The sequence below is a fragment of the Protomyctophum bolini genome, assembly GCF_963924005.1.
Source record: "Protomyctophum bolini genome assembly, chromosome: 18".
NCBI lineage: Eukaryota > Metazoa > Chordata > Actinopteri > Myctophiformes > Myctophidae > Protomyctophum > Protomyctophum bolini.
Window position 1 is genome coordinate 9,690,768 of NC_137879.1, and position 27,669 is coordinate 9,718,436.

Genomic DNA, 27,669 nt, shown 5'->3' on the forward strand with positions numbered 1-27,669 from the left:
CGTCAGTCAGTCGTGCACCGGCGTCTGTGTTGTTGTGTTTTGTTTGTGATGATTTTTGTTTCCAAAACAGCTGTTAAAATACTGCACTTTTAGGCTCAACGTATTATCGAATATGTTCATTTAACAAACATTGCACACTCGTTAGCTTATCGCCAGCTATTGCTTGCTACGGTGTGTGTGTGTGTGTGTGTCGTGCTTGCTTGACAGTGTAAAGTTAAACTGGCAGCAGTCTGTGAAGGATATTTTAATTGACAACAATAACAACAATAGCTGCTACAGTCAGTCAGCACTTACAGTCTTTACTTACAAATGTGTTTATCTTCTACACATAGTGTAAGTGTAAGTAGCTAGATAACGACATTACCTAGGCTAGACATTACCCATCTAGACTATAGACTGTACAACTGGTTTCATGTATGGCTGCAAACAGTCTGGGACTCATCCAGCTATTGAAGAGACGACTTCTAAAGTTCTGCTCTGGAAAGCAGACCTCACTGGTGGTGTTAAGTCCGGTTGTATTGTGAGTATTGAGTTTTCAGTCATTTCATAAAATAATAGTTGTATACAGTACCTTAACTCATAATTCTACCTTTACTTGCCATAGGTTGTTAAAGCAGCTTTATGAATCCTATCTAGGTATATAAATCCTTTCCATGAACTGTTCTCCATTTGCAGAATGACTGCATTCACAGACTTTGAGCCACTTGCAAAGAGATTTAAGTTTGAATTGGGTACCCAGAGATCTCTACCATCTCTCAAAGGTAACAATAATATGATAAATTCCTGTTCTGTTTTTTAACTACATAGAAGTGTCTATTTGTATGTCTCTAAATGTTTTGATGAATTGAACAATGTGGACCCTGTTGTAAACAAGTGTAATGCTTAATTGGGTTGTCCACTCACAGTTAACAGTCTTTGTATTGAGTTTGTGCTTGAAATGTACTGTAATTCTACAAACTGTTAATAAATATTTCAATCAGTCAATCAATCAACATTATAACCAGCTCAGTAACATATAGTGTCAAATGATGATGTGCCCAACCTACTTAAAATGATAGATTACGGTATTTTCTTCGTTTCATGTTTATTTATAATTTTATTATCATTATTGTTTTACAAAAATACATATGTCGTCCTTTTATATTCACTGCAAAATCACATCTGCGTTTACAGTATATACTCCAAGCACAGATAACGAGACAGTCGATCAAGAACGGAGAGAGAACAGCAAAGGACTGGCAGAAATGGATAAGCGGTCCAAGAGCGGACAAGCAGGACTGCGCGGCGTCCGAACTCCCAAGGATTCACAACACAGACTGGGCCCCAGGCAGCAACACAAGTTCAAGAACACACTTGATTGCTGGCTCGAGAAACCCACGGCGGTTCTCAGCACCGTTGAAGCATGCAGCGATTCTAGCGATGCCGAGATGACGAGCGACGCAGCAGGCGGCTCCGAATGCACCTCAGCACCACCAGCAGCACGTTGTCCGGACACGGAGAGCGGCCAGATCAACTCCTGCAACATCCCTGAAGAGCCTGACGTCTTTAACCTGGATGAAGATACCCAGCCTCTAACGCCACCACGCGACCGCGAGCAGGTCGACCCAGTCTCGGCAGCCTCCGAGGAGGAGGAGGAAGAGGACATTCCGGGGGACAGTCAGCCACTCACACCGCCCTGGCAAAAGCCGGAGAGGAGCGCAGGGGAATTAAAGCAGGGCCCTGGCAAACGCAAAATAACAGACTTCTTTTCAAGCGGCTCCTCTACCTCCTCCTCCTCAGCTGGCAGACGTGCCAGTCATGAGGATTCTCCAGAGGAACGAGGCGGAGGCGCGGGAAGTCCTGATGTCTCTGATGATGGGCCAAGTGCCACATGGCTGGGAACCCCCATCGGCGAGCTTAGAAGAATGCCAGAGTGTGGCCAACCCCTACCTCGGTTGAGGGACTCTCCTGGCCAGCACACAGTCATGATAAGGGTTTGAACACTTTCTACTCCTTCTGGCACTTTGGTATGAACTATAAAGTGTCTGAAAAGCCTGAAAGCTATATTAAGTATTCACACAATAATTGCCCCCAAAGGAAAATTCATAGTCTGTTTGTAGCAGTTAGGACCAGACAACATCGTCCCTTTTAAAACCAGTAATGAATTGGGTTCAGTCAGTAACTCAATTAAATTGATTGAATCGTATCTCTTTCAATAGCTCTCATGATCTCTTTAAATTCACTAATAGAGATTGTGTATTTGATACAATACGTGTACCTAATATGAACAAGTAGTACAAACATTTCCTTTCATTTTATAATACTGTTGCAGGCAAGCAAGGATGATACCTTCACTTTTAGGAATTGTATATTTCTTTTGGACTACATTATCAGAGAAGATGTGTAAGATTTGTGAATCGAAAGATACCAAGTTACTTCATAAAATTGTAATATTTGCAGTATTATCAGATATTATGGACAATAAAGAAGTAAACACACATAACATCCTACAGCTCCATCAATGCTGCCTGGTAGTGGTACCCCCTCAATCTGAAATCACATCACATTTAGAAATGTGTGCTTTAGTCTCATACTTCTTGCATAATAATAATAATACGTGTGCTGTTTGTTTTATTTTTGCATGGCATATCCACGCTTGACAGACAGACCTTCTTCAAAATGGAAAAGTTCCAGTTCCATATCCCAGCATGTTCCGGGATACCTGGGATGATGTTCATGTGAAGATGCCCTGTTCCACCAGGAACTTGTTTGCAGTGGTAAACGAGGTATGTTCTAATGGCACTGATGTTGAATGCATAGTAGCTCACCTACAGTAATAATCATAGAATAATTCTATGGCCTGGCCTCCGTGTTGAAGGTGGCCTCCATTTTGTAGTGCTACAATTAGATACAAACAAGTCCCCCTATACCTGGATAGGCCTAAATTCACTCCTTTTGAGAAGCAATTATGCCGAACATGTTTGCCAATGTTTGACTATCCATCATTATTGCAATATGTCATGCTGCGTCACAGAGTAGAAAGAAACAGACTGCCACTTTACAGAAACTTGACACTCATTCATGACACATTCAGGTTCATAAAGAATTCATAATATAGTCCTATAATCAGGCCATTATTTATCTCTAACCTTTCCACCAAGCTGGGTGCTATTTCTTTCTGGTTTCCAGTCTAGGGTGCTATGGGCACAGACACACAGCTGCCTGCAGAGCTTGCCCACTGAAGAGGGTGATTCATACTAAGTTGTCTGCCAGTGTTGCACACAGAAAATTGCAGATCTACAGAAGGAGATTATAGGCTGGTTATAGACTCATTGTGAATTTGAAGAGATTAGTCATAAATAAGCAACAACCAGATTATGGAATGTATTATGAGTGTCTGGTTAAGGTAAAAGTTTACCTTTTTATTTTAATGTAAATGCAGACATTGATTATGGTGCTTTTACAGGAAACAAGAGACCTGCAAAGTCAGAGCAGATGGGAACTGATCCAGGAAACTTTGACAGGGAAATTTGCAAGCTCACAAGATGTGAAGGTAAATTTCACCAATGTCATACATCAAAATGTAATTAGTTAAGTTCTTTAGGCTTGTTTTTAGGCTATTTATTGTACTATGATGAGAACTGTGACAATTGCCTGTTGTAGCAAGATGCAGCCATAAGGTGGCACCATAATCCCAGAAACTATATGAGGAAAGATGACACCCCTTTTTTATTTGAGAATTTGGATATTTCAAAACTGACAGTTTTTCTTACTATAAAGAAATATTATAATTCAACTGAAAAATAATGACTTATGTGCCTTTTAAATGTGATAGCAAATATAATATATTCATGAACTCAATTTCTGTTTCTTACAGAACACAATATTGAAATACAACGCTGCACATGCCAAGAAATGGGACTTCACAGCATTGCATTTGTACTGCAATAAGGTGAGCACCAAATATACAGGAATATACTATATATGCAACATATTTCCTTTTTAATTACATTTTTAACCTTAATTTAGAAATGGAGCAGCAATCACTGGTTGAATTTCCATCTGGGAAAGAATGATTTAATTAAGACACACGCACGCGCGCGCACACACACACACACACACACACACACACACACACACACACACACACACACACACACACACGCGCGATGTGGTTTAAGGATGTTGTCAAGACTAATGAAACATTAGGTATCCAATCATGGCACTTAGATTGCCCAGCAGAAGGTATCATAAAACCAATGTTAGGGCTTCTCACAGCGCTTGGTTCAAAGACAGTGTACAGATGGCTCATTAGCCAGTGTGATTCTGTTGTCCTGCTGCAACTTGTGGCAGCCATGGTGCGATATGGATGCCTGATTGGACACTGGATTAGATTCAGATTGGCATATGTGTTAACCCATTTTGGGCGGGAACCCCTTTCCGTGTTAGCATTATGTTATGCTTTAGCTATTGAAAAATAGCAGATCTACAAGCTCATAGCGCACCACTCGGTGGCGCGCTATGAGCTTGTAGATCTGCTATTTTTTTTAAATCGAAGAACCACTGACATAGAAACAGCTTTTTCAGAAAACTGTCAGGATGTAGAAGACATTTTTAGAATCTGATCTCAGGTCAAAATTTGTTAAAGTTAAATGTGAGTCAATCAATATCATACATTTATATTCGGTTCCAGTCTACAGCTTTGCGGCTGCTGCTGCTGCTGCTGCCTAGAGAGATGTGGGTGTATTTGGAATAAGAATCATAGTTCTTGGTCAAACATGTTTAAACACTTTAAGCATTAAATTAGGAGTGGGCGATATGTTGATAAATCTCGTTTAAGACAATACAACGTCTCCAATATATGCCTTTTCAGAGATATCGCATATATCGTGATACAGTGAATGCACATTCTGTGATTTGCAGTTCTATACCTTAACAGAGCGACGGTTTCATTTACCTAAAATAATAAGTCTCTTTGGTCCTTTTTCTTTTTGTTACCTTGTAGGTGGTTGTACTGTTAAGTAACTTGAAAATTAACCGTAAAAAACGCATGAAAATATATCATGATAATATTGTGTGTCGTGATTCAGCTTGAATAAATATTTTCGTGATATTATATTTTTCCATATCGCCCACCCCTACATTAAATACTTACGACGAATAGCGAAAATAACCGATCCACAAGCTCACAATGGATTGCAATATGTTAGCTGCTGCTATTTTCTCTATTTTGGATAAAAAAAGGAAGAAATAATTTACAAATAAATATGCATTAATTTACTTTCTATTCATTGGAAACGTGTGTTTCTTCCAACACAAGTGTTGACGTTTGACTTTATAGCCTATTTGGTTAATCTGATTTCTAAATGATAAAATAACTACAATGTAAATGCAATCAATGTGTATGAGCGTGTATGCCTGTCAATATATTGGCCATATTGCATATAGCCTACTCACTTAGAATTTGATGCATTTTTTGTTGTCATATACTGTACATATATCAATGGGCTACACATTGAGTCTAAAAATATACAACAGTGCAGTACTGCGTTTTGGACGCACCAGCAATCAATTTAATGTTTTGGTATCAGGTCAGAGTATCGGTACAACTCACTACACTCAGACAGACCCAAGGACTGTATCTTATAGCTCATGTGGTACAGTGTATAGAGGAGAAAGAGCACAGTTATTCTTTCTATAACTAGTGAAGCGTTGTAAAGGCACCCACTACTAACAACTGATTATTAACTGGTTGACTTGGTTATTCATGGCAAACTAATTCAAATGATCTGAGGTACCAACACACAGAACACTTGGGCAATTTATATATAGCCTGGCTTCTTGGCCAGATTCATATCACACTGTCCACGGGCAATTCTTGTTTTTTTGCCACCGGCATATTCGCATCTGGCCACTGCGAGGCTAATTTATATACTCTTTAAAATGAGTTAAATAAAAAAAGTACACTACAGATAATAAAAGCTGGTTATTTTCCTCAGTGATGAGATGATCCAGACATGTTCCGCAGACACGACTTACAATAGATAAGCCAGTTGAGTAAGCGCTCTAGCACTTTTAGTTCTGGACATGGTGACACTCATGATATCAGTCCAGCCCAATTCCTTACTGACAACACCAACCCAAGTGGATGGGACTCTGAATAATTTGCGTATCACATCATGGTGGAAGCTTATTGAATTTAATAGGTGAACAGAGGTTTTGAAACATTTGGATTTGGATCATTTACATATTGAACATTGTACTATTAAAGAGGACATTTATAGTGTGCTGCTATTGGTGAGGTCATTTTATTTTCAGAGCCGAGGGACAAATTGACCCGGGGAGGCGTCATGCCGTCTAGAGCACTGTTAGTTGATTGGATGTGGCACTGTCGCCCCTTTTCTGCACCTGCCCTGTCTGGGGAACATCCATCATACCTTGTCTTGATTGTGTGCTGTGTCATCTTATGTGCGCCACAAACACGTATGACACTCCCGGGAGAACCGGAATCAACTGGTGAATGGTGATGTTGTGACATGGGTGTTTCAATTAGGAAATCTTCCCTGAGCTTGTAAGAAGAAGGGGAAAAAAAGAAAATAAACTGTCATATATACTTGCATGTATATACTTTGTCCAACGACGGTGTCACGCGGTGAAAATAGCTGATCTACAAGCTCACAATGCTTCGCATCCGTGGCACGTTGTGAGCTTGTAGATGAAGTATTTTCCGCGTGCAACTCGGTCGTACGACGGAGCATAAATTATGTGTTATTCCCATTCAGGGGAACAGCCATGTGGCAAGCTTTCACTGCATGTGGAATGGCATGTCCCCCCCCCCCCCCTCCCCCCCTGTTGATTTTTCATCTGGGGAGAATATACTATGTACAGTAGTATCTGGTTTCTTTTCCCAGTATGTCAAATGTTTTGCTGTCATTTTGCCAGAGAACAGTAATGGATTTTGTGTTACGAGGATGACAGAGGTTGCTGCCCCTCAAACGGGAGGTGGGGAGTCAAGAGAAGTAATTTAATCTTCTGCCAAAAGGTCACGTTTAGTAGCTTGTCAAGAAATGAAAATGCCTGACATTACAGTTCAGACTTCAGAGACTGTATATTATTTCATATTTATGCTTTCAAATGAATTGCAACGCAGTGTGTATGCCATAAATCACATCGGAATCATGGGGGCTTTAGTGACACAAAACAAATAGAAGTACTGTATTCTAATTATGAGTTGGCAATAATTGTGTAGCTTCATAGTAAGAAAAATAATTTCATAGCCAAAGTTAAAACCATATTAATGTAAAGTATAAAGTGTGACAGATTGTGCAGCCAAACTTCAGATTCTTGGATAATCACCTTATTTCTGACAGCAAAACTGGAATTTGTAGCTTTGTGAATATCGGGTTGGGTGAAGTTTACACTAAACTGCTCCACTACATTTCCTTGTATATCAAATATTCCATACATTTTATGGTTTTAAAGGAAAGTAATTGACAGATAATTAAATAAACAGGTGAGGTAACTAATCTAATCTTCGACTAATAATAATATTATTATTATGTTTACCCTGGTACCATAATGTCATCGTATCCCGCACTACGTGGTTTCTTTGTGTTTTATATTAGTGTTCCACGGGCACAGACATTTCCCATTCATGAAGATGGTTTAGTGCTTTAGTGGCTTGTCCAGATGTATTCAGAGCTTGTCTAGAGCAGTGGTTTATCTCCCTAATTTGAATTAGTAGTGATGACGTTTTTCTTAAGTTGTGAAGGCAAAAAAGGTGATATATTGAATCACTAGCTACAATTCCTGAACAGATATTTAAATCGCAACACTGTGTGCAGGATTTGGTCACTGGAGCTTTGATGAAAAAATGTTGCCCAAAAATTGTGGCTAAGGAAAAAGCCCAAATGTTTGCTGTGTGCTTTGTGTGTCTTTGGAAATGCATGACTCAGCATGATTTTAAACTGCTGATGATGTGTTTCAAAAACTGAAACTGAGCGCCCTACAACCAAGCAAAGCCACCGGCCACGTCAATATCTCCTCCAATAGACGCAGTCAACTCTCTTGCTCGGATCATTGCACACATAACAAACCTCTCCATCAATCAGGATCATGTCTCCGAAGATTTCAAACTAGCGAGAGTAACCCCATATAAAAAAGGAAGCAAATTAGCCTATATGAACAGGTCGATAAGTATATCTCACAGAAACAAAACTACATCTCAAAAGAACATCTCATTCCATTGACACCTGCCTACTGTATTTAACAGACTACGTCAAACCTGAGGTGACCATTGCCCATGTTTGATTACTAAATAAAAGTGAGTGATTCCCACGGGCACCAGAATGAGCTCCACAGTTCTCATTCCCCCCAGATTCGGCACAAACAAGGGGATGAATTCCTTCTACTGTTATGCCTCCAAAATGTGGAATGCCTTACCAAGAGCCATCAAAAAGAGTGACTCCCCTAACTTCCTTCAAAACTGCTATAAAAGAACACCTCTCTTTATATGTCTGATGAATTGAATTCACAGGACCACAATGGAAACAAGCCCTCATGGCTTTTTGTGTTTTCCTTCTAGCAATATAAAACACAAAGAAACCACGTAGTGCGGGCTACGATGACATTATGGTAAACTGTTGATAAAGTGTTCAATCAATCAATAAATGCATTATGGTTCATTGGCCGGTGGCTTTGCTTGGTTGTAGGGCGCTCAGTTTCAGTTTTTGAAACACATCATCAGCAGTTTAAAATCATGCTGAGTCATGCATTTCCAAAGACACACAAAGCACACAGCAAACATTTGGGCTTTTTCCTTAGCCACAATTTTTGGGTGACATTTTTTCATCAAAGCTCCTCAGTGACTTAGTGTTGCCATTTAAATATCTGTTCAGGAATTATAGCTAGTGATTCACCTTTTTTGCCTTCACAGTTTAAGCAAACCGTCATCACTACTAATGCAAATTAGGGAGATAAACCACGCTCTAGACAAGCTCTGAATACATCTGGACAAGCCACTAAAGCACTAGACTAGACCATCTTCATGAATGGGAAATGTCTGTGCCCGTGGAACACTAATATAAAACACAAAGAAACCACTAGTGCGGGCTACGATGACATTATGGTAAACTGTTGATAAAGTGTTCAATCAATCAATAAATGCATATGGTTCAGCCGGGGGGAGAAAGTTTGGCACCAAAAGCAACGTTATATAACTTATATGTGCATATGAACTGCCCGGACGTATAAGCTGTAATAATGTAGTTAATTACAACCAACACGTACTGTATTTGAGAAAGTAATTGTGGTTTATATCAAATTGTATCACAATGCAGTATATGCAACAAGGTAAATTGGTTTTGTTCAACCTTGCATATGAATTGAAGCCTAATTACAATCTCCTAGTAAACTAAAATGTACACAGTAAATAAACAACTACAGTATGTCAGCAAAAAAAGAGAGCAGTGGGGATGAGTCTGAATGTCAGGGAAGAGTAGGGGATGAATGACAGGGAAAGCATCCTCTCTGAATATTCATGTCTGCAGACAATATAGTAGAGAAGCCCCTGACAGACAGTGTCAGATTTTGTTTGGCTCCCTTCCCTTCCCCTCCGTCTCCGAGTGGCACAGAATACGTATTGATGGATTTGAGGGTGCAACTGTTTTGGTTTTTTAAATGGCCACACGTCCTTGGAGGCGGTCGCCCGTATTGCTTTAACCCATTTTGCCTGAGAGTTTTCTGAAAAAGCTATGTTTCTATGTCTATGTCGTTCTTCGATTTAAAAGAAATAGCAGACCTACAAGCTCGTAGCGCGCCACTGTAGATCTGCTATTTTTCAATAGCTAAAGCATAACATGATGCTAACACCAAAAGGGGTTCCCGCCCCAAAATGGGTTAAACACTTAAACACTTGCATCCATATTGTGGGCATTATTGTCAAAAATATATCACATTGCATGTTGTGGATCCGCTATTAGCGCTATTCGTCGTCCTCATAAGTACAGTATATACAGGATTGAGTGGTCAACCTCTTGGCGTTGAAGGGCAACTAGCAGGGAGAGTCGCTGTGGTATATCTGGATGTTAGCAGCGCCGGTTCCTTACTACCGCCTCAACACCCCCCCCCCCCCCCCCCCTACCCTGCTTGATTACCTTGTCACTTTGATGTGATGTATGGAGCCGTTTCAAGTCATACGAAGGGTTAGTTGACTTCATTTGATGCACTGTCTGCCGCTGATTTAGAAGCTATACCGCACAGCCAAACCGAGCATCCCCCTGCGCACAACGACGCCCTGTCACCCAGCGTCATTCACAGTTTATGATGTCAAGCAGGTCATTACTTATGAGTCAGTTTAGTCGGGCCTCCTTTGCCATAATATAATACGTCCTGGGCTAAATCTCTAGCCAAGGCTGCTCGTCTGGGGTGGGAACACGCTGTCCTGTCCATCCCTCAACGTGTCCGGTCATTTGCATCTCTTCCAGGAAGCCTGTTTAATCAGCTGGAATGCCCCCCGATGCAACCTTGATGAAATTGTTTCCGCGATTGATCATTCTGACATTTGGCAGCCAATATTGCCGTAAATAAGTGTAGTATATGTCGTCTGTTAAGTCTTTTCGCAGCTCGTGAAGTCATGGCGTCAATTGTGCACCTACAATATTGTTATGAATGCACTGCTCAGCTGAGGCTATGTGTTTTTATCACTACTCAATCGTGTCTCCTCTCCTGCATGGTGTTTGGAGCTTTACCCAGTGGAAACACATCTAAACTGTAGCTTGGCCCAGCCAGCGTGCTTTCTGCTCTAGAGGGGTGGGCGCGCATGGAGCAAGCGCTGGAGAAACTGACGTCACTATGTTGAGAGAGACTCAATATAGTGACGATAAAATACATACAGATGAGTTTTGGATTCTATTTCTTCATTAATGCACTACAGTAGCATGTTGTCGGATGTCTTGGCAGCATGAATGAAAGATGTCTAGTTGGGCTCTCTGTTATCTGTCTTAAGTCAGTGGTTCTCAAATTGAGATCCCAGAGCAGAGGGGATTTCAGGGGGTTCCCCTTGCAAACAGTTAAAGACCGACAGGAGCATTTCACCCGTTCTCAACCTCATCTCCAATATAACTGGTCCTCACTGGTGGACTATGTTGACAAATCATCTCTTATGGGGCTCCCTGGCAGCGGCACAACATCTTTTCAAAGGGGGCCGGCGACAAATACATATCAATTTGACATGCAAATGTTTGAGAACCGCTGTCTTTACTAATCAGCTTAGGCAGCTATAATGTCAAAGCTCAGCTTTTCAGCAGAGAAGAAACAGTAATTCTCTCTCTCTCTCTCTCTCTCTCTCTCTCTCTCTCTCTCTCTCTCTCTCTCTCTCTCTCTCTCTCTCCCCCCCCTCCCTCCCTCAGGTCTTGGATTTTGATGCTGCAGAACATCTGCTGGGCTCGATGCTGCCAGACGTGGTGCAATTAGCACTGAGAGCCTCCGAGCTTTGCACCAAGGTAACAGTTCCGTGTGGTGGTGGACACAGAGTCCTCGTCTGCTACGTAAACAGATTACAGCAGCAGCTTGACCCCAAAGGTCAGGACGTGACAAATGGCAGCAGGGAAATTGTGAGGTCAAGGAGTCTGGCTATTGGCCGTCACTTAGGAGGTGTTTTATGGTCGTGCTGGTCAGCTTGGGAGGCGATTTGGCCCGCACACGATGAAGGACACCACACATCTGCAGCGGGAGCAGATCTTCAGATCTATATCAGCTAATCACCTGTCAGGGAGAAGATCTACCTAGCACTCAAAACAGGATTATTACCCTCTTAACCCCTGCTTTGTTGTACGACGTCGCATGGTGAAAAAACTAAAGACACAAGGGTGTTTTGACTCTTTTTTTGAGTGGCTGTGTCCCTGGGTCCCTGGGGCTGTCCCTGTGTCCCTGGCTGTGTCCAAGGACGAAAATAGCGTTATAGAGTTTGTTCACCACTAATTGTCACTGTTACACAGACACAGACACACACTGGCCAGGGAGGAGGGCTTGTACTGTACTGTACTGTACTGTACTGTACTGTACTGTACTGTACTGTACTGTACTGTACTGTACTGTACTGTACTGTACTGTACTGTACTGTACTGTACTGTACTGTACTGTACTGTACTGTACTGTACTGTACTGTACTGTACTGGGGAAGCACCCTATGATCCGACGGACCATTGCTCCGAAGGAGCATTGGTCCGAGGTGCGCTGGGGGTCGGGAGAGGGTGGGTGGTTAGGTTTAGGTGTCTGCCCCGGGGACGGCGGGGGAGGTTAGGGTTAGGGTGAGGGTTTGAGGTAGGTTGTCGATCGGACCAATGGACCGTCGGCATATTGACGCGGACCCACTGTACTGTACTGCTCACTTCAGACACGTCTGCTTTTTTTTTCTTTGCCTAAAATGACATGCCAAAATAGGGACAAGATTAGCTCTGCAGGCACACACGCACGCACACACACACACACACACACACACTTCGGTTGGACTCCGGTCCAGTGTAGTACCGTATATAGACTCGTACACCGAGCAACAGTCTACTCTACGCCAGACTGGGCTGGAAAGTTGGCGTGTTCGTTTTACGAGTTGATTTCCGCCTCCAGGTCTAAGCGAGCTCGACAAATAAAATGAGACAGAAAATTGAGCAGCTTGTCTCGGATCGATTTAAATGCCACTTGTTGTCCTCAGAGCCTATTGTAATGTATGGCCTGTCATTGAAGTGGAGATATGGAGATTAATAGCAGGGCAAGGCAGAATGTGTTCTCTGCCAGTGCTCCACTGCTGCCTTCCACAAAATGTCTGTGCCAACTCAATCTATAGTCCCTTATTGTGGTGTGTACGCCTCAAACAGTAATTCGCAAAACACTTTCTGCTTTTGAAATGTGACAGCCATGAACTCTAGCCCAGTAAATGTGAGTTTGCCACATCTACTCAATACGCTTTGTGGCACAGAACCTTTTGTGTTTATGGGATGTTGCTTTTATTCAGTGCTGTGCATATTTATAACCCTGCATCTTGTATCAGACATATGGATCACTTGTGCGCATAGATGGGCCTTGATTGTAATTATGATGACTGATTCGAGAAGGCTAATTGAGCAACCGAGTGGCGCTGAATTAGCAGCCTGTTATGTGCAACATAATTCGGGGTGGGAACAGATTATTTTGACCTTGTGCCTCCCTGAACCCCTCCAGCCCATACCTCTCCTCAAAGAAGGGACGAGCCACTCCATCACCATGTCTCAGGAGCAGGTGGCGTGTCTGCTGGCCAACGCCCTCTTCTGCACCTTCCCCAGACGCAACTCCAGGAAGTCTGAATACGCCAACTACCCAGACATCAACTTCTACAGGTATGCATGCAATGAAGGAACGCACTTCTGAATACACAACATCAATAATCTGTCCACACTATATAGGATATAGGTCTACAGATGAACAATGGCATGATGCGTCTATCTACATATCTATCTAAATTATGTTTTGGCCTTTGCATAAGCGTGCAAGGTCATCCAGGCTAGGGCAAGTGCTACGGGCTTAGATGGAGTCTGACGAGGTGAGTCTTCAGATTATGGCAGAAGATTGGGAGTGAGTGAGTCTGCACTGCAGTTCTAATTGAAGTGAAATGGGGAGTTCGTTCCATAGTTTGGGAGGCAGAAGGGAATAGAGTCTGGGACGTGTAGAGCGTTCCCTCGGATGTTTTTGGGAGGGTTTTGACAGCTTCCCTGTGTTAGCAGATCTGAGTGAACGGGGTGTTGTAGGGTTGGATGATGCTTTGGAGATCTGGGGGTGACCTTTTCTTGCTGTGTAGGCCAACATTACTCTGTGTGGGCAGTAACTGGGAGCCAATGGATGGAGCGGCGAAGATAAATGATCTCTTTGTTGTACTGATATAGATTAATAACACAGTATAATGTAAGATATATTACCTTCCACAACAGATTGACATAAAGTAGTGCAGTTACAATGCTATTGCCGTTGTTTAGAGCCACTGTGTGCAATTTTATTGTCTCATCACGTTATTTAATGCAGTGCAGACATTTCCCTAAGCCTGGAATAAGCCAGCAGTCAAAACCCCATGGGACTAATATACTGTGAGACGAGCGCATCATTTAATTGATGAATTACTCCTCAACCAAGATGTCACTTCCTGATTTAGTAGAGGTGCGTTTAGTCGAGGTAGGAGGACACGGGAGCGAAGGTTCTGCTGGTGGTTCCAGAAGCACTCCTCGTAACGACACACTTACCTCAGCGTACACAATACACATGGTACTTGATGTGTGGAGGGATGGTGTAACTCTGACGTGCCTGTTCAAAACCATTTTCAACCTGTGGGGTAATTTTTTCAAAAAATGAACGCGTCTTCTTTATATGTTGACTTTGTGTATTGGCTATTTTTGAAAGAATTGTCGGTAATTGTCAGATTAGAGGCGGCGAGGAAGGACGTGCATGAGTGAGCTCTGCACCTGAGCCCGTCTGTCTAAAGTTGAACTGAACTGTAAATATTTCAGAATGGATTTTTGAAACGGGAATTTAATATCTAAACGAAAGACTTAATTAGTAGACCAAGTGTTAATCCTACGAGGCAGGAATAAACAGCGTTTGTGTGAACCAGCCAACGCCCACGCCGCTTGAATTGTTTGTCGCGCACCGTGCGACATCGCAACAATGACAGAATGCACAATGGAAATAATTCTTCAAGCAATCGAGAGCAGTAAAAAAGAACTTACTGCCCAACTGCAAGCTATAGAACGGAAAGTGAATCAACTTGACAATGCAATGACAAACCTGGCAGAGCAATATGTCGAAATGCAGCAACGAGTGAGCAAAGTGGAGGATGACGCGATGGACACGCAAAAGCGCATACAAACACTGGAGAAAGACGTCGCCTCGTTACAAACAAAGGTGGAATATATAGAAAATAAGAGCAGACAATCAAACCTGGTCTTCGTCGGAATAGCAGAACGGGAAGAAGGAATGAATACAACAGCCTTCCTACGGCAGCTGATTCCTGAACTACTCGGGAGGGAGAACTTTCCAGAACCACTGGGCATTGCGAGGAGCCACAGAATTGCGGTGAGCAACAGAGGCGTCGGCGAGAAGAGCAAACCTCGGCCCATCATAGCCAAATTCTGGTGCGACGAGGACAGGGAGAAGATTCGACGCCTGGCACGGGAGAAAGGCGAGCTGCTGCATAACCAGAAAAGAATAAACATCTTTCCTGACTCGAGCTATGCAGTCCGAGCCAAAATCAGGGCTCTCCGCCCGGTGAAAGAGAAGCTCCTATCACTGGAAATAAGGTACTATACAATTTTCCCGGCGACAATATGCTTCAAGCACGGCGGCGTTAACTACAGGTTTAACTCACCTAAAGAGGCAGAGAACTGTGTAAATGAGCTCAAGGCTGAATATCCTAAAGAGACAAACTCTCTAAATGGAAGCATCGGCAGGGAATCCCCGATTGCTATGGATTAAGGTCTCATTTGCTTAATATGATTTCATCTATGAAATGAGAGTCACTGGCCTATAACATTCGATGATATCTCTGTTTAATTTTGGGTTAACTATTTATTTTGTTTTATTACTTTTCTAACAAACTGTTGCAATGCCAAAATAGTGTGAATAAATGTTTGGCTTAGTATAGGCCTAGAGGAGGCAAAAATAAGAGGCTATCTGAGGCCTGTAGGCCCACAGGCCCATAGGCCTTTGGGACCTATAGGCCCAAAATGAAATGAACTTCTTATCCTTTACTTTTTATTATTATTATTATTATTATTATTATTTGATTTTTCCCCCTCTGAGAGTGCAAAGCCAATATTTGTAATTTAATTTAAATGTACAGGGAATTTGATTTAGACTATCTGAGGCATGTAGGCCCATAGGCCTTTGGGGCCTATAGGCCCAAAATTGAAATGAACTTCTTATCCTTTACTTTTTATTATTATTACTATTATTATTTGATTTTTCCCCCTCTGAGAGTGCAAAGCCAATATTTGTAATTTAATTTAAATGTACAGGGAATTTGATTTAGACTATCTGAGGCATGTAGGCCCACAGGCCTGCAGGCCTTAGGGGCCTATAGGCCCAAAAAGTAATGAACTTTGTATCCTTTATTTTTTATCATTATTATTTATTATTTTCATTATTATAATTCATTTTATTTTCCCCCCTCTGAGAGCACAAAACCAAATGTTTGGAATTTTTATTTAAAAATATAGGGAAAAAATAAGAAAATGTCGAAGGAAATTCGCATAGCATTGGCCTGCTACTGAATAACTTTAAGTCAAGAAATAAATAGGGGCTGATATATGATTTGTACTTTTTAGACTATAGTTTAAGGGATTAATGAAGATAGTTTTAGTATGTAATGACAGCAAGCGGTAGACAGCTACAATATTTGTTTAATTATGATTACTTCCAATAGCCTGATTAGGGCATAACAATTAGTTACGTTAAAAGTTTATTGATTTAGTTACCCCTTACAGTTTACATGAACGATGCATTATGAAAACTTTATTTCACTCAGTAACGAAGACTATCAAATTATCCAAGGCTACACCCTTGAATGACAAACGTCATACTAGAGGACAAATAGGACAATGCAGGCCTTTCGTTTAGAATCTATTTTTTTGTTTGTAGCATACTCATGGAAAAAAAAAGAAGAAAAATCTGAAATATAGCAGTTCATGATAAATACTGTTGAAGTGTGTTTCAAAAGACAGACACTGGCTCCTTCCTATAGGGGTTAGGTAATGGTAGGGCAGAACACTGGTCAGTTAGGCTTGTGTTGGGCCTGTTACTATTGGGGAGGGTGGGGGGAGGGGGGCTGGGGTTTCACTAGTGTTTTATGTCTTTTTGATTTTGTCTTGTATTGTGATTATGTGTGTTTCAATGTGCCTTGCCAGCAAATTTATAAGTTGTATATTATACGCAAGTGGTGGTCAAATCATACTCCTGGTTACAATTCTTACTTAATACCTCATGGTACTTAAAAACTCAATTTTAACTTGTTCCTGGAACATTAAAGGGTGCAATCATCCTATAAAAAGAAAGAAAATCTTATCATTTTTGAAAAAAGAGAAAGTATTGATTGGGATGTTACAGGAGACCCATTTAACAAGCTTGGAGCATGCAAAACTAAAGAAAGACTGGGTTGGTCAAATATTCTCCTCATCCTACAACAGTAGAAGCAGGGGAGTCGCTATCTTAATTCATAAACATTTACCTTTAAAGGTGGAGTATCATGAAGCCGATCCGGATGGTTGTTTTATATTTTTGCATGGGTCTCTGTATGGTGAAATGATAAGTATTTTAAATGTATATGCAGCTCCAAATATTCAACTGAATATGTTCACTAAATTAACTTCCTTATTGGTGAAGTACAGTTGCCCTAATATCATCTGTGGTGGTGACTAGAACTCTGTTCAAGATGGGAATTGGGATAAAAAACCAACTGCCACCTCAACTATACCGAGCCCCAGGCAAAAGGCTATAAGCCAAATGCTAAACGAGGTTGGCCTGACTGACATTTGGCGAATGTTAAACCCACACAATAGAGACTATACATTTTATTCGAGTCCGCACAAATCCTACAGCAGACTAGACTATTTCCTTGTCCCACGAATCTCTGTTGAACTAGTGGAGAAATGTTATATTGGCTCTATTCATATATCAGATCATGCACCAGTATTTTTAATTAGCTCAATGTCCAGTAGCAATGCACAGAAATACAGTTGGAAATGTAATAGATCAATACTATCTGATCCAGAATTTTGTCAAATTGCCCAAAGTGAGTTGGAAATGTTTATCCAAGAGAATGATAATGAATATACAGACCCCTCAAATTTATGGGAAACAACTAAAGCCTTTTTAAGAGGTATAATTATATCCTATTGTGCAACTAAAAAGAAAAGAAAGCTAAAAGAACAGAAACGCCTCGAATTACAATTACAGGAAGCAGAATTAGAACACAAGCGGAGCGGAGGAAGAGCCAACTGGGATAAAACCTTGAGAACTAGAACAGCACTGAATACACTTTTGTCACAGAACGCAGAAAAGTCCTTATTTAAACAAAAACACAAGATTTACGAACATGCTAACAGAGCTGGGTGCTACTTGTCAAACCTAATAAGTAATACAACTTTAAATAATTCAATCTCAACAATCCGAGACAAGAGCGGCAACCTACACCACAGAACTCAAGAAATCGCCAAAGTATTTAATGAATTTTACTCATCGTTATACACTTCAGAATCAACCGGAACAGAGGACAGGATTGAATATTTTTTTCAACGCATTAAACTTCCAAAAGTCTCTGAAGAGGACAGGAATAAGACTGATCAGGATATTACTAGCAATGAAATCGAAGAAGTAATAAACACTCTAACATCTGGGAAAGCTTGTGGGCCCGATGGCCTCCCACCTGAAATATATAAAACCTTTAAAGGCATTCTGTCCCCTCTTTTAGCTAGAATGTTTAAACATTCTCTATCAATCAACAAACTTCCCCAATCATTGCGGATCGCTACTATCAATGTACTATTAAAAGAGAATAAAGACCCAGATGACCCAGCCTCATATAGGCCAATAAGTATTCAAAATACAGATTGTAAAATATTAGCAAAGCTTCTTGCATCTAGACTAAACAATATAATACCGAAAATTGTAGGACTCGACCAGACAGGTTTTGTCCAAAACAGACAGTCCTACACAAACATTAGAAGATTAATGGGTGTTATACAGTATGTCAGGATTAAGAAAAGTAACTCGTTAGTGGTAACGCTGGACGCCGAAAAAGCATTTGACCGTGTCGAATGGAAATATATGTTTAGAACCTTAGAAGAGTTTTCTTTTGGTGAGGGATTTATGAAATGGGTCAAGTTGCTGTACGTGGCACCACAAGCGTCAGTCTCAGTTAATGGAACAATGTCTTCACCGTTTACAATTAGCAGAGGTACAAAACAAGGCTGTCCGCTGTCCGCTTTATTATTTGCGTTAGTAATGGAACCCTTAGCAGAAATGATCCGATCAAGCACCTCAGTTACTGGTATAAAAACCAAGCAAAACACACACAAGATTTCTCTTTATGCTGATGACATCTTATTATTCTTAAATAACCCTTTATCCTCAGTCCCAGCTGTTATTGAGATTATTAATGAATTCGCAGTATTCTCTGGATATAAAATAAACTTTGGTAAATCCGTAGCACTTCCTCTTGGAAGCACAACATGCACAGAATTATTAGGACACATCCCGTTTCAATTGACTCCCAGTGGTTTTAAGTATCTAGGTATACATGTCACCCTCAAATTTGAAGAATTTATAAAACTTAACGTAGACCCAGTGGTAAACAAAATAAAAATTGATCTTCAAAGATGGAGCCCCTTACAGATATCTCTACTTGGACGGGTTGCTATTGTTAAAATGAATATATTACCGAGGCTTCTTTATCCAATGCAGATGTTGCCTAATCATTTTCCAAATAAGTACTTTAAACTAATACACAGTATAATTCGCAAATTTGTATGGAAAGGCAAACGTCCCAGGCTTAAACTAGAGAAATTACAGGTACCAGAGATAGAAGGGGGATTAGCGCTCCCAAATATAATGTATTACCACTGGGCATCACAAATTAGATACATAGCAGAGTGGGTAAAAAATGATACAAATTCATCTTTTCTTGACTTGGAGGGTGTTGGATGTCTGTCTGCTCTTTCTGAGTTGCCATTTATAAACGGAGCTATTTCACTCCAAGGGTTAAGAGAAAACTTTATCGTGAGAAATACCTTGAAATCTTGGAATCAAATACGTAAACATTTTGGTATTACTAATACATACTCTGTTCTCGCTCCTGTTTTTTGTAATCCTGACTTTGCTCAATCATGTTCAGATGTTGGGTTCAGAGCCTGGAAAGAGGCTGGCATTTTAAAAATACAAGATCTCTTTCTGGGTGGAACCTTAAAATCCTTTGCCCAAATTAGGAATGAATTTAATTTGCCTCAAGTACATTTCTTCAGGTATCTACAAGTTAGGAGTTATATCCAATCTGTACCATTATACAAAAGAGAGACGAGGGAAAACAACCTGGAACAAATATTAATGAAAGCCTCCTCCTTAAAGAAGACGGTGATAAGCTATATATATTCTCAAATGTTCACTAAAATCCCAAATATAAGTAGTAAAACATTTTGGGCAGAGGATTTTGGGCACCAAATTGATTCAAAAAATTGGAGAAGAATCTTACTAAATGCAAAACAAATTACATGCTCTAACAGAACTCACGAGACACAGTATAAGATCATTCACAGGTTACATGTAACTCCAGCTATACGCAGTAAATACGATCCAACATGTTCTGGGCAGTGCTGTAAATGTAAAAATAATGCTGGTACATATAGCCATTTAATGTGGTCATGCCATAAAATTAAAACATTCTGGCAAAGTGTGCAAAGGGAGATATTGAAGATCTTTGAGATCAGGATACAGCTAAACCCAGTGAACCTGGTACTAGGTTTAGACTTTGATTATGATTTAAGATATAGATACATATTACGAATAGCCCTTTATGTTGCACGACTCACAATATTGCAAAAATGGTTAGATGAGGATCCCCCTAACATACAATTATGGTATGAAAAACTCATGTCGATACTGCCAATGGAGAGATTATCATATGTATTAAAAGGCAATCTTACTGACTTCGTCAGAGATTGGTCACCTATTGCAAGATTTTTAAAAGAGGAATGGAAAAGAGTAATATGTATGGGGGTAACAGTATGAGAAGAAATTATAGGAGTATGTGTATGTATACGAGCATGTGTATGTATAGGTGTGCAAACATATGTATGTATATGTATAGAATATATTTATGTGGATATATTTGTGAATATATATATATAATATATTTATTTATATTTGTATTTATTTATGTCGATGTATCTGTGAATATATAGTATGTTTATTCATATTTATATTTATTTATGTGAATGTAAATGCATATATATGAAGTACCAACTGTATACCTGACTACATTTCTGCACTATTTGCTGGCATGTTGTTGTTGTCTTTTTGTTGTTGTTCTGTTTTGGTTTTGTGTTATGTACGTCAATGTGATCCATGTTAAACAATCGAAAATCAAATAAAAATCATTGAAAGAGAGATTAGAGCACAATGCACATTTAATGATCATGCATTGGAGTGATGGAATCATACAGTAGGTAGCATTTCAAATGTTTTTTCTGCCCAATGACGGGCCTTAAAAAAAAGAGGATAAAATTACACCCCGTTCGCTCCGTTTTTTGCCGTCGTGCTTTCCCTGCGGGTCATTGGGTCGGAGTATACTGGAGAACCAGCACTCTTGGTAATACATCCTTAAAGGCAACGGGATCAGTGGTCTTGTTTTGACAGATCACTGCTCTGTTGCGTCCCCCATCTCTGTGGGTATCGCAGTGTAATTACCTAAATGGAGCAGGGAATTAGATTAACATTGACTCAGATGGCTGCGCCGATAACTGAGAAGCCCATTGGCTGTTTGCCGAGAAACCCCAACATCCTTTTAGTCTACATCAACATTTCATTCACATTTAGCCTTTTGCTGTGATTGAAAAGAGAAGCAGTGCTTCAGTTGCATTAAAATTAATAGTCCCAGACGTCGTGGGAGGTTTTACATTTCCAGTCCATACAATCACACCCATTTTGGTTTGTCAAGTTGTTATCATTAAATGCTTGGATTATTGCGCTTAAATGGGCTTATTAGAAATGGAGTAGTTCTTTATTGAAAATTCTGACAGTCAGAATTTTCAATAAAGAACGTCTTTCTTGTACCTGTGGTGTGCGGGCTCCATCCAATATCTACTGAAGTTTCTTTAGCCTGTCGATGTGCGTATTCTACATTCGCTCTTATTAGAAATGGAACCATGCTGTGTTCGAACTTCGAAGTTCTCTTTTATCCTGCACAAAGTGGACCTTCGTCGGGATACGGTTATGGCAGCACTCACTTTATACTTACAGGAAAATAAATGGCAGCTTTTTAGAAAAGTATTCTTTAAACTCAATTGAAATATGTATACCTGCAGCGCAAGTGATTCCGTTGTTTCCACAAGTCATTTCTGTTTGATGCATTTTACTGTTAATATAAATATTCTTTCTTTCTTTCTTTCTTTCTTTCTCTCTTTCTTTCTTTCTTTCTTTCAAGTACTCTAAATAGTGCTCTAAATAGTACTGTTGTTATGTATAGACCCTTTCCTGTTACTTCATGTCTCCGCAGCTCTGTGATGGATACGTTGGCATTATATAATTATGTAATAATTCTCCATTCCCCAAAGAGCATATTGTGCCCCATTACTAAAAGCCTTGCTCTCACTAGCGGCCAGCTCCCGTCTAAAGACAGGTTGCCCCGGGGACTACATGACGCAAGATTGTTTCTACCGGCCACGGTGACAGAAAGGAGAAATGGGAGCGAGAGTGGACTTAGATGAATGACTTTCCCTGGCCCCGAAGGGCTCTCAGTGCATCAAGCCTTTGTCGTCATTTCATTTCGCTCGCATAAAATTTCTCTCTGATTGTTGTGGCATTTTGAGGCGGGCAGTGGAGGGAGTTCTTTTAGAGCTTGGCTGGAGAGGACGGACGGGCAGTGGCCTTAATGCTGGTAGAGCATCTACTCCACTGCACCTCACTGGTTAGCAGCCTTTGTGGATTATTTTTTTCTTTTCCCCTTTTGCGATGACATTTTACCTCCCAAGGACCGTGCTCCTTCAAAGGGACATAGGGCTTGTTAATGTGTCCCTAAGGAGGGAGCCCTGTCTCTTTTTGTGTGAGTGCTGTGAAGTGGGACATGAGTGTGACTCGGTGATGGCAGGCCCGGGGCAACTCCATTGTTATAAGAGTGGAGGAGCTCCTACATAATCGGGCAGCGAGTGAAAGGGAGGCTGAGTGAGACATAAACTAATTCACATCAAAAGTTAAAGCATGACTGAACTCACATGGCCAAAGTTGAGGCTGTGTGCCTCTGCAGCGCTGGTTACATTGGATCTGGCCTTGGACCACCCTCCTCTGTTTTTTGCTGTTAACCACATTAATGTATATATTAATGTATTTAAATAATTGTGGAAATAACCGATATACTACGTGCCACGATGCAATGTGTTTTCTTGTGAATTTGTAGATGGGCTATTTTAGCTATTGTACGCCAAAGGGCTTAAGTGGTGAAGTAGAAATTTGTTTTAATTGACAAAACAAATGTTAAGAATGTTGTTTAGAAGATGTTTGGTTTCATGTTTACCTGCTTACTACTTAGTGCTTATTTTCCTTTATTCCATTTTACTCTGATGATTTCTGATGACTTGTAAGTTAACTAAATGCCTGAATTGTAAATTATAGTAAAGGAGGTGATGCTTGCATACTTGTATGATACAGACGACTTGCTGACAAAATCTTGAAAGTGTGATGAAACCTATACTGATTGTAGAATCGGCCCTCAGGTCTTAATGGTAAATATGAAGAACAACATAAATGAATGGACATTTCTTCTTCTGCCTTTATAGGTTGTTCGAGGGGCCCTCTCCAAAGAAGATTGAGAAACTCAAAACCCTGATGTGCTATTTCAAAAGTGTCACTGAGCAAAGTAGGTTCTCCTGATGCCGCAGAATTGAACTCAAAAGCTTGTATACTCTTTTGAAAATGGCATTATATTGTATATGTCCGAATTCATCAATGCTGAGAATGAGATGTGTTTTTGTTTCCAGAGCCTACTGGTCTTGTAACATTCACAAGAAAATGTTTGGACAGACCACCTAACTGGAAAAGGTGCAGTATTTTGACAGTGCAGTCAATAACGTATTACAGTATGTGTCTATTCTTCTTTCTTGATTTGGTTCTTTTCATTTCAGCTCACAGTCTCAGCTGACAAAGCTGCACATTACGTGTGAAGGGACCATCGAGGACGACGGCTACGGAATGCTCCAGGTAAGACCAAACATAGTGATGGACACACGCACATAATGGCATTCGCAGGGCAGGAGGCAGCGGTACTGTGGGAAGTCTGCTGTTTTCTTGAAGGATATTCAGGGTATCCTGAAGGATGTCCTGGTAGCTCAGTCGGTAGAGCACTCTCCTTTGGTCAAGGGTCAGGTTTCGAACTCGGTGTATGAGCAGCATGGCTTGGGTGTGATGAGTCATGCAGTATGTACTGAGAGCTGATGGTAGGTCTTGCGGGCATTGAAATGGGGATAGACTCCTGCGTTAAAATAACATAATAGCATATTGGGCATGAGGAACCGCACCTGCCAGTATCGCAAGTTTACAAACCTTCACAGTGACTGTAAAGTGCTGTGTGTTAACCTGGACCCTTAAGGGTCTGCAACTCTGCGAGTGAACAAATGTAACCAAATGGACCCATTATTTGGTTCCATTTGTACACTCTTTTTGTTAAAATCCAGCTGCAATGGCTTTTATTAATATTATTATTACCTTTTTATTATGAAGTTTCTGAATGAAACCGAGGCTGGTTATGTCTAAGCCAATCACAGACTCAGCCTACCATCCTCTTGGGCTATGCGAAGTTGTCCCTTATCTATTGCCCTATTCTTTTAAAACGCAGGGTTTTACGGTTTACGCTCAGAATTTATCTCAGTGTGTGAAAGAATCAGGATGCTAGTAACTGCCTTGTTCCAGCCCTGCAGTAATCTTTCACCCAGAATGCTTACTGCTGCTTACTGAAAGGGCCTTTGAGGGAGCGGGTGACGTGTCACTGTGGGAGTGCCTGCCGGGACCGGGGGGTCATGGCCCCTGAGCCTCCCGTTGCTCTCGTTGTCGCGACGGCCCCTTCTCCCTTTCACCTTTTGTCCGCCTGCGGTTGCCACAAGCTGACAGCTGATGTGCAAACATGACCGGCTCCGGGGGATCTCCCCGCCCGCACCCGCGATTGATGGACACACTGGTGGGGTGGTGGTGGGGGTGGGAGCTGACAGCCTGTCAAAGCAGACTTTAGGAGGGTGGCCGCCTGTCCCGGTTTTGAGTGACCAGCTCAGAGACATCTTCCGGTGGGGTCGCCACACCGCTCAGTGGCGCACCCTCCACTTCCTGGCGCAGTGACGATGTGGTCCCCCCCTCCCCCCCACACCGCCTGCAGGTCCCTGATCCACGACTGATTGACTGTCCCAGAAATGGATATTCCACGTTGCTGCTTTCATTACAGAACGATCTGTTTACATGTCTGCATGCAGGTTTTCTTTTGAATGCCAAACAGACTAAAATAAGTGAATCGGGGGTCGTGGAGCATGCACCGAATCCAGACGTCAGGCGTCTGAGTAACAGCAGCACAGACCGTAAGGCCTCTCTGTCCCTTTCTGTCAGAAACTGAGAGGAAGGGGTTCCACCCCATCATGGAGTGTTACCTCTTGTGTCCAAAAGTGTCACTCAATACTGTGTACTCTATCTCTGACATCAGCGCACATAGGTATATTAGTATTTATTACCCATGAAAAGCACAGAAACAGTTCACTTCAATGCGGTTTCACTTGTTTTCAAGGCTTGCCTGATTTGCTTTGAGATTCAAGCTTATGTAAATCATGTCATGCAGCTAAACTCCAGTGTCCCAGCCAGTATGAGCCTAATTCCCAGAGCCCAGCGATCACTTCCATGCACTGGGTAGGTGAGCCTGAGAGATGAGATTCACACAATTAGTACTGTCATCATATCAAGTTCAAGTCAGACTCATAACTGGTATACTAAGCATAGGAGAGGGAATAATGCATGGTTCAGTCTTACCGGTTGCCGCACGCCAGCCTGTCTCTCGGGAGAGTCTCTGAGAGTGTGAGCAGGACAGAGTCTTTTAACCTGCCTGGGTGTGGACGCGCAGCAGGTGTCCCATTAAGGCAGACGAGGAGACGGGCTGGGATGTACCTCCCTTCCAGGACCCGCCCAACGGCAACGCTTCGCTCTGCCTGTCTCTCTCCCTCTCTCCCCGAGGTGGCTATGCCGTGACGCCACAGTATTATAAGGCTGTATGTACAACATTTGTACATTTAGCTGTCAGGAAGTGTTGCTGAACTTTCTTATTTGTCAACTTTTTTTATTTAACAACTTCAACCCTATAATATCGTACATTATTGACCAGAGGTCTTTACCGGGACAACGCTCCACACGTCCCAAACTCTTCTCCCTTCTGGCTCCAATACTATGGAATGCACTTCCCATTACAATCGGAACTGCAGTCTCACTCCCAATCTTCCGCCGTAGTCTGAAAACCCACCTCTTCAGACTCCATCATGGCCCGTAGTACTTTCCCTAGCCCCGACGACCTTACAGGCGTATGCAAAGGCCCAACTTATGTAACTTAGATAGCATTTTATGTAGACATGCACTATAAAGTATACATGCATAGTTTCACTATATAGATATTCCACTGTTAGGTTCTTAGCTTACGTATGATTCATGATCACTACTTTTTTATGTATGTGATGTATTGCCATGCTTTTTGTTCTTGCTTAATGTAACTCGCTCTGGATTAAGAGCGCCTGCTAAATGCCTAAATTCTAAATTCTACATGGTTCCCTCCTATTTCCCACCCACATCTTTTCGCTGAAATCTCACAATGCGTCGCGACGCAGCACGTCATGAGCTTCTAGATCTCCTATGTATGCAGAAAGATCACCTGTTATGACATGCCCAGTAACGGTACGCTAGCTATAGGGTTTCATGTGGTTTAGTGCCCAGTAACGGTACGCTAGCTAGGGTTTCCTGTGGTTTAGTGTCATCTTGACGGTAACACCGTCGGTTGTGATCACGTGCAGGTGGATTTCGCCAACCAGTTTGTGGGAGGGGGCGTGACGGCTGGCGGACTGGTCCAGGAGGAGATCCGTTTTCTGATCAACCCGGAGCTCATCGTGTCGCGCCTCTTCACGGAAGCCCTGGGCCACAACGAGTGCCTCGTCATCACAGGTCAGCACACAGACTGAGACTACTGTTGGGGTTGGGATACGGAACCACCCAGTCCAACTAAACATTGAGGAACCGGAACCGGTTCCATCACATTTGGAACCGTTTCCGGAACCGGGTGGTTTTTATGTCACTGTCAGAGTTGGACTTTCACGTCTGCTATACATACAATTACCATACCGGTGGTTCTCAAACTTTTGAATTTCAAGGGCCATCATAACTCCGAGAGGGTACAAACGGAAACAAACTGACCTGTAAAACTCTGTTTGCTTCCATTTGTACACTCTCAGAGTTACAGACCTGTCAGGGTCCATTTGGAACACCCTGTAGGAATCATTAACCGGCCACAGGTTAGTTGTAACCCGCCACACATTGGGAGCGGCGGAGTTGTCGGACTGAGGCCTGTTGGACTGTTAGTATATGTCTAACCAACCCTGTGTACAGTAGGTACTGTAGGGATGGGATCCTTTTAACGATTCCGGTTCCTTAATGATTCTCTCTTAACGGTCATATTATCTTTAAAACTCACCCGTGGCTACCGACATGCACGGCAGGTTAAAACTAACCCGTGGCAGGTTAACACGAACCTGTGGCTTCCTCTGAGGTTAGGTTTAGGATTTGGGTTTTGGGTCGGGTGTCAGACTATTGCCTGTTGGACTGTCAGTACGTCGGACCAAACACATCATGCACCCACTGTACACATCAAGTGATTTGCAAACCTTTCCATTTCAAGGAACC

General features: G+C 41.7%; 1 protein-coding gene across 1 annotated transcript in view; it reads left to right on the forward strand.

The window, feature by feature from the left end:
* Nucleotides 1-25: 25 nt before the first annotated feature.
* LOC308332918 (poly(ADP-ribose) glycohydrolase) overlaps nt 26-27,669 on the forward strand; it is a 47,657-nt gene continuing 20,013 nt past the window's right edge. Inside the window, exons 1-12 of the mRNA XM_080789059.1 lie at nt 26-520; nt 676-761; nt 1,174-1,973; nt 2,643-2,765; nt 3,446-3,532; nt 3,857-3,931; nt 11,388-11,480; nt 13,195-13,349; nt 23,538-23,617; nt 23,739-23,799; nt 23,883-23,958; nt 26,787-26,934. Of these exons, the coding sequence (XP_080645185.1) occupies nt 417-520; nt 676-761; nt 1,174-1,973; nt 2,643-2,765; nt 3,446-3,532; nt 3,857-3,931; nt 11,388-11,480; nt 13,195-13,349; nt 23,538-23,617; nt 23,739-23,799; nt 23,883-23,958; nt 26,787-26,934 (1,888 nt within the window). The 5' untranslated portion in view covers nt 26-416. The remainder of the gene's footprint in view (nt 521-675; nt 762-1,173; nt 1,974-2,642; nt 2,766-3,445; nt 3,533-3,856; nt 3,932-11,387; nt 11,481-13,194; nt 13,350-23,537; nt 23,618-23,738; nt 23,800-23,882; nt 23,959-26,786; nt 26,935-27,669) is intronic.